The sequence below is a fragment of the Euphorbia lathyris genome, chromosome 4 (genome assembly GCF_963576675.1).
Source record: "Euphorbia lathyris chromosome 4, ddEupLath1.1, whole genome shotgun sequence".
Classification (NCBI taxonomy): Eukaryota; Viridiplantae; Streptophyta; class Magnoliopsida; order Malpighiales; family Euphorbiaceae; genus Euphorbia; species Euphorbia lathyris.
Window position 1 is genome coordinate 67,444,643 of NC_088913.1, and position 13,445 is coordinate 67,458,087.

Consider the following 13,445-nt stretch of genomic DNA (forward strand, 5'->3'; position numbering starts at 1 on the left):
CAGGTGAATATCCCTTTTAGTCCTTGGGATAATATCTCTATGTTATCAAAAGTCAGTAATATTTCTGAGAATAAACTGTAAGTACAAAAGTAGAGAATCAGTAAGTGTACCTTTGATCCTAGGAAGCTGGGGTATTTATATAGGTTTCTGTAACCTTCAGCATTAATGGGGAAGCAGGTGAAGAGTTGTGTCATTACTCATCTTTAATTGCTATCAATTCTCCATTAATCCCAGCATTTAGCATTGAAACCCTCAGAGTTGAGGTATTCGAACAGTCAAGTCTGTATTCCCCTTTAATGGCTATTAATTGCCATTTAATTGTATTTATTCCCATTCATGGATGGTAATAAAGGCGTCTTTTGGTATTCTTGGATCCGTCAAGGCGTATATATGCTCTCCTTGAGAACAATGGCGGGTCTCCATTACTCGCTCTCATCGGGCGTATCTCGTTATGGCGTATCTCGCCATGGTCCACGTGGTGTGGCATAATGCTAGAAACTCCTTCCTTTTCCTCATTATTTGCATATTCACCCCTGCATTAATTATCATTAATTGCACATTAATCATGCATAAATATCTCTTTTAGAAGAAATAATGGTTTGCTATTATTTCTATTTATTTTCTCTTATTCCTTATTGAAGAATAATTTGGGTTGTTATCACCGCTATTATCAATCAGCTAATTTTTACCAAACAGGTCTACACAAACAGCTAGTCAAATCAGCTAATGTAATCAGCTAACAGCTAATGTAATCAGCTAACAGCTAACAGCTAATTCCCAAACAGGGCCATTATAAATAATTGACTCTTAGTGATTTAAGAGTGACTAAGACATTTCATCTCCAACAATACTTTTTATATTCACTCACTATTTATTATTTTAATATTAAAAGTATTAATTGTTGTTATGTTTACCAATCGTGTGAGGAGAGAGCTCTTCAATAATAAATTATTAATAAAAAATGACTTAAGAGGCACTAAGAGGTGGAGAGAAGCTCTCTATGAAGATACTCTTAGTAATTTGAGGAGCTATTAAGAGGCTGTTGGGGCTGATTTTTCATTCTTCCTCCTTAAATTTTAACTTAAGAGCCAATTTAAAATGCTGTTGCAGATGCTCTTAGTGATTTGAGGAGCCACTAAGACGTTGTTGGAGCTGATTTTTTATTCTCTCTTTAAACTTTAACTTAAGAGTCAATTTAAGAGGTTGTTAAAAATTGTCTTAATACTTCTTAATTTATTTTTTATTAATAATTTATTGTCTCACTTATGTCTCGGTCACCCTTAAAAGTGCACTGAGAGATGCTCTGACTGTACCAAGTTTTGGGAGTATCTTTTTGCCCATTGCAATCAGTAGTTGTTTCGGTTGCTTTTGCAGGAAGAACACACGTAATACAGTATTGTGAACTGGTGCAAGAGGAATGAATAGTAGTATTGGGAAGCTCAAAAGATATTTGGAGATCTATATTTCTTATTCATCGTTACTCGTTTCTTCCACTACCAAAACACATCCTCCGCGACGATGACTTGTAAACCCCAGGAAGACGATGATCATAGCTTCAACATTTTGGGAAGAAACCCCAAATTTTTCAAGGCTATTGTCCAAGATACTATCCGAGATGGAAGACTTGTAAGTCTTTATGTTTCCTTCTTTCTAATTACTTCCAATTTATCTCCTCTTTAGAAACATTGAGATTTTTTTTTATGGAAGTTAAGCAGAAAATTTCATCAGATTTTTCTTTTGCTTTCTCGATGTTCTCCAGGCGATTCCGAAAAAGTTTGTAAAAATGTATGGAGATTGTTTGTGTAGTCGTACAGTCCTTAAGGTTGCCGATGGCACCATATGGAAAATGGAGTTATCAAAGCCTGAGAATGGCAAATATGAAGCTTGGTTAGAAAAAGGCTGGAAAGAATTTTCAGAACATTACTCTCTCAAACATGGATACCTATTGTTGTTCAAGTATGAAGATAGATCCAACTTTCTTGTGCTCATATTTGATACCACTCTTCTAGAGATTGACTATCCAAGGAAACCTAATTCTAGCCCCAATTTGAAACAAAACCCTAGTCAATTGAACGGGTTCATAGAGATTGAAGATTCAGATAGCGAAAACCTAGAATTGGAAGGTCTGTTTGATTTCTCTTGTTTAATTGGCCTGTTTTTGTTGTTCATATTCAAATTCTTAATCGATTTTGCTGTAGGTATATCTAATGAGTGGAAGGGTAGAAGAATTTCTCAAGCTCTTGAAGTTGCGAACAAGTTTAGCTCTATCAATCCATGGTTCAAGGTTGTTCTGAAGTCGTATAAGGGGCAATTATTCTCAGTGGTAAAGACTAGTTATATTCTGAACTGGTTGCTATATATTTCATAACCTATGTTGTATGGAAACCTTTTTCATTAGCGTTTCTGCGTTTAGTATCTGTTACCCGTCACCATTTCTTAACAATTTTTTACTTAAATTTGAGTATTATTGTTGCAGTGTGTACCTTTTGGATTTGTCAAGGAGCATATAGGCTGGAATTTAGAGACAGTAATTCTCAAGATGGAAGGAAGTAAAAGGTGTTGGCCAACAAAATTGAATGTTTATCGGCAGAATTATACTGCTAGATTATCTATAGGTTGGTCTGCATTTATGAGGGATAATTGCTTGAAGATGAGAGATGTGTGTGTATTCGAGCTAGTTGCTAGTAATGAGCTCAAGGTACACATTTTCAGGCATCTACCCTTAAATGCTTGATAAATATCGTACTTTAGCTTTGATTTTGGCACATTTGAGATCAATTTTGTTGGTAATGTGATCTTCTCAAATTGTATGTGCTTTAGCGGATGTAATGACACAGGCTGTTATGCTATGCATGTATAAATTCACCTTAAGCATTTCTTTATGTTCTTCTGCATTCCATATGCTTTTCCATAAACCCAATAGGCATGTCCAATAATATTGGATTGGTACAGATTAAATAAGGGAACTTTACAATGACGAAATAAGTGGCGAATACATGATTGGTCTGTTTGGGGTCAATTTTACACATGCGTGTGTAAAAAAATTGCTAAATCGAATATTTGTGTGCGTATATATACTGGTTATCATCCAAGTGGTCCAGAACCAATTTTTATTTACCATTTTAAAACTTTTTAAAACTAAGTTAGATTTAGGCCCTGTTTGGTAAATAGCGTTTTGGGATAAAAAGAGCGGTTTTGACCAATTTTAGAGGTTTGACCACTGAAACCGCTGATTGGAGTGTTTAGTGGAGAGAGGTTTGAGAGAGAGTTTTGGGATGAAAACGCTAATTTAGAAAAAGCTCTTAAAATGAGCTTTTTCAATTAGCGTTTTGGAATATTAAAATTAATGGACTTCTTTAACCCTAATAGATAGACTCCCTCTTCTCCTGCGCCAAAATTAATGCCCTTATTTATCTTTTTGCACAAACCGCTATTATCAATCAGCTAATTTTTACCAAACAGATCTACACAAACACAGCTAGTCAAATCAGCTATTGTAATCAGCTAACAGCTAATTCCCAAACAGGGCCTTAGACTACAAAAGTAAAACTGAATCGTGTTTAACAAACTTAAACAAGATGAATTTTGTAATTAAGTATCCTATATATGACTCAACGGTAAACGTTGTTGTCGTGTGACCAAGAGGTCACGGGTTCGAGTCTTAGGAGCGGCCTCTTGCCAAATAAATTGGCAGGAGAAGGCTTGCCCCCCAGTACACCCTTGTGGTGGGACCCCTCCCCGGACCTTCGCTCAGCAGGGACGCGTAGTGCGACCGAGCCGTCCTTTTTTTTATATATGACTCCCTATAGGCCTGACATGTATATACTGAATAGAGTAAAAGATTGTGTAAATTTGAAGTTAAAACAGAGAACTCCTGCCATGAATATGAATTGAAGATTAAGGGTCGGTTTGTTTTACCTACTGTTTGATGTTGCTGTTTGCCGTTTGTTGTTGCTGCTTGCTGTTGCTAGTTGCTGTTTGCTGTTGGAAAAAACTGTTTTTCCAAAAAGTCGAGATTCTCTGCTTTTGTAAAAAGCTGCTTTTCAGGTGTAAAAAGCAAACAGAACCAAACACCTAATATTGTTTTTCAAGTGCAAAAGGTAAACAGAAATGTCACTAACCAAACATCTAAACTCTCCATTTTGAACTGAAAAGGCAAACATAAGCACGAAAAGGAACATCCAAACAACCTAAGTTGATATAAATGTTTTACCATATATGAATGCACTTGAAAACAACTTTGAACCATGGATTGCTGCCTTGGGCTGAAGTCAAGAGAATAAATAAGTAATAAAATAAAATAAAAAGTTACATTTTTTATGAGCTAATCATGTGAGCAAAGAAATAGATATATAATAAAATAACAGCCTATTCCAACTATTTTTTTAATCTCAGGATTGCTTCATATTTAATTCCTGAAAATAATGTTCTTTTTCTTTCCGTCTATAGATAGAGAAAGGAGTTGGCAAAATGTAAAAATTGGTTTTATATTTGATTTGGTGTGTACTTGAGTCAACTTTTAATTTGATGCGAAAATGGACCGAAGTAAATGTTAAACACGTGGACCAATCCTCAACTTATGGTCCACTTGTTGCGCCAATATAAGTTTGCCACATGCTAAATAATGTGGTCCACTTGGTTTATATACTTTTTCACTATTTACTTCCTTGCATAAATAGACATTTTGACGGGTTCCATTGGGTTCTGTCCAAAAATGCTCAGTCCAAATTCAATCCAATTTAAACGGATTGAGTTTGGGTTTAAAAATGAAATCACAAATCTAAGCCATATAAATTGTTATATGTATAATTTTTAATAATAAAAAATTAAATTTATATTTAAAACTAAATATTAATATATAAATATATTAATTTATTAATTAATATTAATAGACGGGTCAGACAAAACCGGTACGTGCTATTTTTATAAATCTCAACCGTCTAAAAAAGAGGCGGGTTTTAGCAGATATGGGCCGAACTGATCCTAAAGATAAATTTTCATGTACAAATCCAGTCCAGAAAATAAGTTCTGGACGGGGCAGGTGGATACCTGAATCCGTGAACAAATTTACATATATGACATTTATTCTAAATGACAATATAAGGAAACATGTAATAATTTATATTGGGGTCCTTAGACGAAGTGGCTCTTTCTGTAAAATCCTAGAAATTCATATAAGTATATATATATATCACCAAATTGGTAAAAATTGTAAGTTTACTTTGTTGTATCAAATTATTTCTTGAATTAGCAAAGGTTTAATGTCTAACTAGATCTAACATATATCTTTAAAAAGTTAATTAGATCCTCACTTTCTAAAATTAGTAATTAGGTCCTCACTTTCTAACATATATCTTAAAATAATATATAATTAGGGTATTTGTTTCCATTTTCGGAACAGTTTTTTAGGACCCGTTTGGTTCACATGTTCTTGTTTATGGTTTGTTGTTGCTAATAGATAGTAAATATTAGTTGTTTTTATATTAAAAGTAGTTGTTTCAAAATTTTACCAAACACTTTGTATCCCCTAATTAGAATTAAAATGCAAAAAGCAAAGTTCTGATAATGGAAACAAAAGGTTACTTAGTAATTCATTCTAAACCGCAGTAAATATGTTTTTTTTTTGTTAGATTTGTACAACAACAACTTTTGGCTTTTTTTTTATAAAGGTTTTGAAACTTTTCATGAAAATCTCTTTTTTGGAAAGTTTTAGCTAATACTTGTTTGTATTTATTTGATGTTAACAAAATTATCCTTTTTATTTCCATAAAACATCTTTTCCTAACGTTATTCATATCTACTATTTAGTTATTTAAATTATTTTTATTAATTTATGCATTTAAATTTTATTTTTATAATTTACTTGTTAATTAATTTAAAATGTATCCATATTAGACCTTTAAATACTAACCGGAACATTTAATAAACAACTAGCAACAATAATAACAATTTTACCAAATACTAATAATTAATCAGCTAATAAACAACTAATAGCAGCAACAACAACAACTATTAGCTAAAATTTGAATCAAACATACCTTTAATTTTTCAATAAAAATATATTTTGTTACATTATCAAAACGATAGAATGAGTAATTTACCAACACCTTAAAACACAATCCGTAATTTTGCAATGAAAAATCCCACAAACCTTATATTTAGATCTGCCAAAACATCATTTCCTTTTTCTTTAAACAACAAAAGATTTTTTTTTTCTTTTACTAATTTTCGAAAAACAAAATGTCAACAAATACAAGAATGTTGTATTTTATAATGGGGATGGGCCAAATCCCAAGTTTTGAATGCATTAAATCCGGATTATTTGCCTAAAATTTTGGTATTTTTTAATGATAATTCCAAGATGATCAGTTTCCTACTCACACTTCACTTCTTATACAGAGATAACTCTACCTTTTACCTTAAAAAAACATCATCGTCATTTATTATAGGGTTTAAGGTTAATCATAACTATAATTAGTGTTCCTTCTTCATCCATGATTCCTATTCGCAAAACACACCCGAATGAAGACAATCATACCTTCAACATTTCCGGAAAAAACCCCAAGTTTTTCAAGATCATTATCCAAGACCCCATTCAAGAAGGAAGACTTGTAAGTTTTCTTCTTTTTCAATTAATTGCAAAGATTAGTATTTACCAGGGTCCATCGCGAAAAAATAATATTTACCGACGGAACATTCTGCCGCTAAACATTTGAGCTCCACAATTGACGGAATTAGCGACGGATGTTCCGTCGGTGATGCTTATGCCAACAAAAATCTGTGTTTTCTTAATGAATTTTTGTTGGCTTTTGCAGGCGATTCCGAAGAAGTTTGTGAGAGAATATGGAAAGAGTTTGGGGGGTGATACGGTGCTTAGGGTTTCTGATGGAAAGAAGTGGAAAGTGGAATTGTCAAAGTGTGGAAATTATGGAGCTTGGCTAGAAAAAGGTTGGAAAGAATTTGCAGAACATTACTCGGTGAAACATGGATACTTGCTTCTTTTCGAGTATGAACAAGACAGATCGAATTTTATTGTTTTCATATTTGACACGACTCTCGTAGAGATTCGGTATCCGATTCCTGAGAAACCTAATATGGAACAAAATCAAAATCCTTCCAAGATCGGACAACAACCTCAACCAAATGGTTCTGTAAAGACTGAAGAGCATGAAGAATCACCTCAAGGTCTGTTTTTATTGTTTAATTATTCTTAAATACTGCATCACATAAATAGTTCGTTGTTGTCGTGTGACTTAGAGAGACTTACTCCAGTACACTCTTATGGTGGGACCCCTTCACCGGGCCACCCTTATTGCACCACATAAATAGTTCATTGTTTCTTATTTTAAAGTTCCAACATATGAGCCTTATGAACCTAGAAACCAAAAAAAGCTCAATATATTTGAATAACAGCATGTGGGAGAATAATAGGGAATTTGAATAAATTGAAATTTAAGAACCCAATAGATACGCAAGAATATCTAATGAAACATTTGTGTTCACTTAGTTTTTTTTTCTTTTGCCAAGTTCAAAAGTCTACTCATATTAGAAAAAAAAAAATTCTAACTTTAAGGAATCTTCAATGCTTTCCATTTTTGGGTTGGAGATTCCAATTTGGAAGGATTTAAAAAGTAATTTCCCAATTTTGCCAGGTACAGTTCAATTTGGGAATGTATATAATATATAGTTTTTTTTTTTTAAATTAAGAGTATGTTTGTTTTAGCTTCTTGTAACATTATTTATTTGGATGTTGGTTTATTGCATAATTGACAAATTATTAGAAGCACCCGATTTTCCATGTCAAATGGATGACCTTTTATATATATTTTGAGTCGTGTAATATAGATCCGCTTATATTATAAGAGGCCTCACTATTTTAAATATTACCAAATGTGAATTTGAGTCCTCTGAGTGACATGAAAGACCATGTGCTTAACATAAGAACTCTTTAAAATGACTTTGTGAATTATCAGTTTACAATTTTATATGTTTCAAAAATTCATTAATACTAATTATATGCTGTTATATTTGTCATTTTTAAACTAATTGTTGCTAGTTAATTTAATACTTAAAAGTTATTTATGACAAATTGAATTTCCGAACAAAGTTTAATGGTGAAATTGACATTTTATCCCTTAGTTTGGGCCTTGATTTCCAGATGACATAATTATACAATTTAGACATTCAACTTGATGATGTTCTTTGACATCAATCTAAGCTACTACCTGATTTTTGTCTTTTAATGTATGAAATTATTATTAACTAATTTAACTGTAGGGAAACTGAACGAGTCAAAGGGTGGAAAAAGGGGTCGAAAGAAGAAGTCAAAGTCAACTACTTCACAAGCTGTTGAAGCTGCTAAGAAGTTAACCTTAACCAATCCATCATTTAAGGTAGCTTTGAAGTCAAATCATCATGGAAGAATCCCAATGGTAAGAAATTCTTTGGTAAGTAACTATGTGCTCACATTTATGCACGCAGTGACGGTTTCAAAATTCACTTACAACCTTTGTTTTGGATGCTTTCTAATCATCTATTGATACTAAATTGATATATAAATTCCGTACGTAAGTTATATGGAGTTCTCCGGCATTATCCGACAACCACTGGGTGCTCAAGCCCCCGGCACTAGAGACAGATCTAGGGAGTCGAGAGGGAGTTTGCGCACCCGCTAGCATAACAAAAATTTTAATTGAATACTCATAGATATAGATATTGGAGCATTTTGACAGTGAATTTCGGATCCGTGACTCAATGCGTGCATTCATTTTGTGTTAATATAGTTGAACACATTTCGTAATTTATTTAAATTAATTGCAGTCAATACCTATTGGATTTATCCGGGAGCATATGGAATGCAAAATACAACAAATAATTTTAAACGTTGAAGGTAAAGTTTGGGCAGTGAAAATGAATGTTTATGCGAAGCATGGTCGTGCTGCATTTTCAGCAGGTTGGCCAGCATTTGCCAAGGAAAATTCATTGAAGGATGAAGATGTTTGTGTTTTTGAATTGGTTAAAAAAAATATGTTCCAAGTTCACATTTTCAGGCATGCTTAATTACTTTTTCTATGTGTAAGAGGTTGTTTGTTTCTCGTTTTTTTATTTTTTACTTAGACTATTCACTTGTAATACCAGACTCCGTGCTTCTAATAATTTCTCTTTTGTTAATTCTCATTAAAGATCTCTTTTTGTGAATTATAATGTTAGTAAAGACAAAATTCATTTCTCGGTCAAAAGGGTCATAATTTTAGTAAGAACAAAATTAAATGACCGAGACTGTAATTTACCCGGTTTTTATACCAACATCATATGGAGGAGTCAAGTTACTAAAAGTAACCCCTGCAGACATGTTATATGCGATTGCTTCCTTCTCAAAAGCATGACTATAATTCTAATAAACTAGTCATCTGTCTAAAGTCTTAAACAGTCGTGAATATAAGATTTTTCCGTTGGAGGTGCCAATTTTACACATGTATACATAAAATAAAATTACTAAATTAAACTTGTTCAATTTATTACTTTTGCGTATATATACAAGTTGTCATTTCAGTGGTCTAGAACTAATTTTTTCATATTACGGTAAAACTAAGTTAGATTTGGACTGCAAAAGTAAAATTGGGTCGCTTTGAACAAACTTGAAATTTATCATTTATCATATATAAATCAAGTTGGATTTATAATTAAATACAAATTCAATACGCTAATTAATCATCCAACTTAATTTGTTGGAAACATGAGGGCCGAAACCATTCATAGTAGGGGCAAGATTGTAAAAAACGTTAGGTGCTAGTCGGACGGAGGATTAATCAGAGATTAGTGTTTAATCGAGGATTAATCAGATTTGTATTTTCTTATATATTAATAAACAATTTTTTTTTATATAAATACAATTAAAATATGTATTATACTATATAAAATAATAATATTAAATAGTTTTTTTGAAACAATAATATTATATAGCTTTAATATATAAAAACATATATATTTGTGACATATATCCTTAAAAATATGTCAATAACAACATTTAAATAATATCATTAAAACAATTCAAACAAGTAAAATATAATGTGCATATGTAATATAATTTATCGAAAACTATGAAACAATGTCTCATGAAAACAAATAAAGAACACAATTAAATAAATATATCTGAAAATAATAAACACGATTTACCAAAAACCATGCATCAATATTCAAAAGTGAATTCTGATAAAACAATTTTTTTTTTCATTTTGACCGTCGTCCAGACAACACCTAGGCCAAACCTAGCTGCTTAGGTGTTATCTAAACAGTAAAAAATTGTCACTGGGAAAAAAAATCCAAAGGACCTAAGCGGGTAAAATCAGAGCCGATTCTCGGTTTTGGATACTAAAAATTAAAAGTGTACAACCTAAAAATGATAGACATTTTTAATATTTTTATAAGTGTAATGCTAATTTCTTAAAAATTATACACCTTTTATTTTATTTTTTTAGTTACAAATTTCTTATAATTTTCATAAATTAAAATTTAATTCAAAAATTAAGTTTTCTGAGTCTTAAAATAAAAAATTGATTTTAGAAAGAAAAAAAATTACTTCAAAAGGTTAAGTAGATAAAAAAAGTGCATAGAAAGTAATAACAAAATTCAAATGTATAAAGCTTTATAAAGAAAATGGCAATATATAAAAAAAAAAAAAATTATGGTTTGCCTGGTTTGCAAGCAAGTATATAGTGTGATTTTCTTTTACAAAATAAAGTATTCAAAATTATACATTTAAGTTCTAATGAGAATTAAGAGTAATTTTATTTTTATTTTAAATTACATTTACATATTGATAAAACACAAGTTTCTAAATCGAATTGGTGCTGTGTAAAATAAACTTAAACACCAATTTAGTTCATAAACTGTCAAATTACTAAAAAAAACATAAAATATCCATTATATGATTTAAAGCTTCAACTTAGAGAGCTGCATTTTGGAAGACTGTATTTTTCGATATGTAAAAATATATTTTTTTAAGTAAACATATCTTTGATTGTAATTAGAATTTACTATATAATTTAAAATACTTTATTTTATAAATAAAACATATTACAGATATGTCTTTTGCAAACTTTTAAACTATAAACATCTGTTTGTAAATTGAGTAAACTATAAATATTTTTTTATATATAATTGAGAAAATTACAAAACTAGGTCAAATGGGAGGTCCATTTACATATTTAACTCATTTACTCATCCTACTACATATCTAGACTGATTTTGTGTGACTTTCCCATAATACCCTCAATATTTACGCGCGTCTGTCTCCCTCCCGTCTGACTTCGCAGATTCGACCATATGCGAAGCCTGCGAAGCTAATGTTTGGATTTACTTAATGAACTTAGTTCGCATATGCGAAGCCTGCGAAGCTGAAGTTTGTTTTGCTTGATGAATTTAGTTCGCATATGCGAAGGCTGTATATGTTTTGAAGCTAATTCGCGAAGTGGTATATAACAAAAAATGGCAAACAACAACGGATTCTAACATTAAAATCATAACATTATCAAACTTTACAACAAGATTGCCAGAATAACAACATTCAAATCATAACATTGTCAAAATTTACAACAAGATTGCCACAATAAACTCCAAACAAATCACTTCAAAGTGAACCTAACTAATCTGGTACCAATTTTGAAGCGGATGAGTAATCTTGGTGTGCACCATGAGACACATCCATCCCAAAAGGTCTAGACTTCCATTTCTCATCCCAAAAGGTCTGGACTTCCAGACCTTTTGGGATGGACGTGTCCCACGGTGCACACCAAGATTACTCATCCGATTTAAAATTGGTACCGGATTAGTTAGGTTCACTTTGAAGATTGGCACCATGGGATGGACCTGTCCCATGGTGTACCCCAAGATTGACACATTCACTAGGAGAGATTGTGTCAATCTTGAGGGAAGTTAATCCCTATACAGGAAGGAAAATCATCTCCCCTGCAGCCCAGTACGTCGCCTTCTAAAAAGAGATGTTACGTATTCAACCACCTTCAGAAAAAATTAATCGTGTTAGGTAGGGAAAAAGACGATTTTGGCTTCGCGAAATGAAGATTAGCGAAGCATGCGAATGTAAATGTGCAGGGAAAGAGGTGATTTTACTTCGTTAATCGATTGTTTCGCGAAGTCTGCGAGGTCTGAAACGTGACTATCTACGTCGCATATCGATGCTTTCGCGAAGTCTGCGAGGTCTGAAACGTGGGGATCTATTCGCAGACTTCACGAAATCATCAATTCGCGAGGTAGATCCATACGTTTCAAACTCTTTCTCTTCGCATATCTTTGCGAAATCATCGATTAACGAAGTAGATCGTCACTTTCCAGGCTCTTTCTCTTCGCAAAGCTTCGCGAAACCATTGATTGCGAAGTGAATTCATGAAAAAATGCAGAAAAAACAACAGATACTTACATTTTTCGCCCCTTTCACCCCCAAAAGCGACAATAACAATATGATAACATGGGAAGAACGAAGCAAATATCGTAGAAAAACCATTTCTTTGATGGTAACAAGAAGAAAGAAACCAAGCAACGAACAGGAAGATGAAAAACCATGGATTCGTTTTCTAGGGTTAGGAAGTTGCAGAATCAAGAGATGAAGAAAGAAAAAAGAGAAATTCATTGTGATTTTGACGAAATGGTGCAGATTTCGTACAATTTAAAGGAAGAAAGGAAGATCAAAAGTCTTCAAATCATTAATGCAGGAGCAACTTTTTGCGTAACCAAGGAGATAAGGGGAGCGGTCGTTCGCGAGTGGTGGGAAGTGGGAAGGTTAGGGGTATTATGAGAAAGTCACACAAAATCAGTCTAGATATATAGTAGGATGAGTAAATGGATTAAATATGTAAATGGACCTCCCATATGACTCAGTTTTGTAATTTTCCCTATATAATTTTCCAAAATAAAAAGAGGTTAATGGTATTTAAACTCATTACCTCTGATAAATCTACCCCTCTTAGTAGGGCTATATTTAAAAGTACCCTAAAATCTTTCTGAGTTGTTTGTGTCCCATCTGAGTGGGGGAGAAAAGTGGTGAGCTTTTTTTTCCATTATCGCTTTAATTTCATTGATTTTGTGATATTGAAATAAAATAAATAAATAATTTCATATAAATTTATTGTTTTTTACATATGACAGAAAAATCTCTTCCATTCCATGTGTACTCCTATTCCAATCCAGAACATGAAATAAAAAAAAAAATACAATAATAATAAATTTGAAGAAAACTGCTTTTGCATGCGATCATATAGAAATATTTTCCTCAAAAAAGCTTGTATGATTTTTCCTTTTGATGATATCACAAAAAAAAAAAAATCCAACTAAATATTCACCAACATTTTGGGGATTATAAGCTACTTATGATTTTTTGTTTTCTTTTTTTCTGTCAGTTAAAGTCGAAATATAAATGCAATGTTCAACAA

The 13,445-nt window shown here is 32.2% G+C and overlaps 1 protein-coding gene across 1 annotated transcript; it reads left to right on the forward strand.

Annotated features, from left to right (window-relative positions):
• Positions 1–1,331: 1,331 nt before the first annotated feature.
• LOC136227786 (B3 domain-containing transcription factor VRN1-like) lies at positions 1,332–2,831 on the forward strand. Its single transcript, XM_066016538.1, has 4 exons — positions 1,332–1,626; positions 1,760–2,123; positions 2,199–2,323; positions 2,477–2,831. Exons 1-4 carry the CDS (start codon positions 1,519–1,521, stop codon positions 2,732–2,734), a joined length of 855 nt encoding a protein of 284 aa, XP_065872610.1. The 5' UTR covers positions 1,332–1,518; the 3' UTR covers positions 2,735–2,831.
• Positions 2,832–13,445: the final 10,614 nt, after the last annotated feature.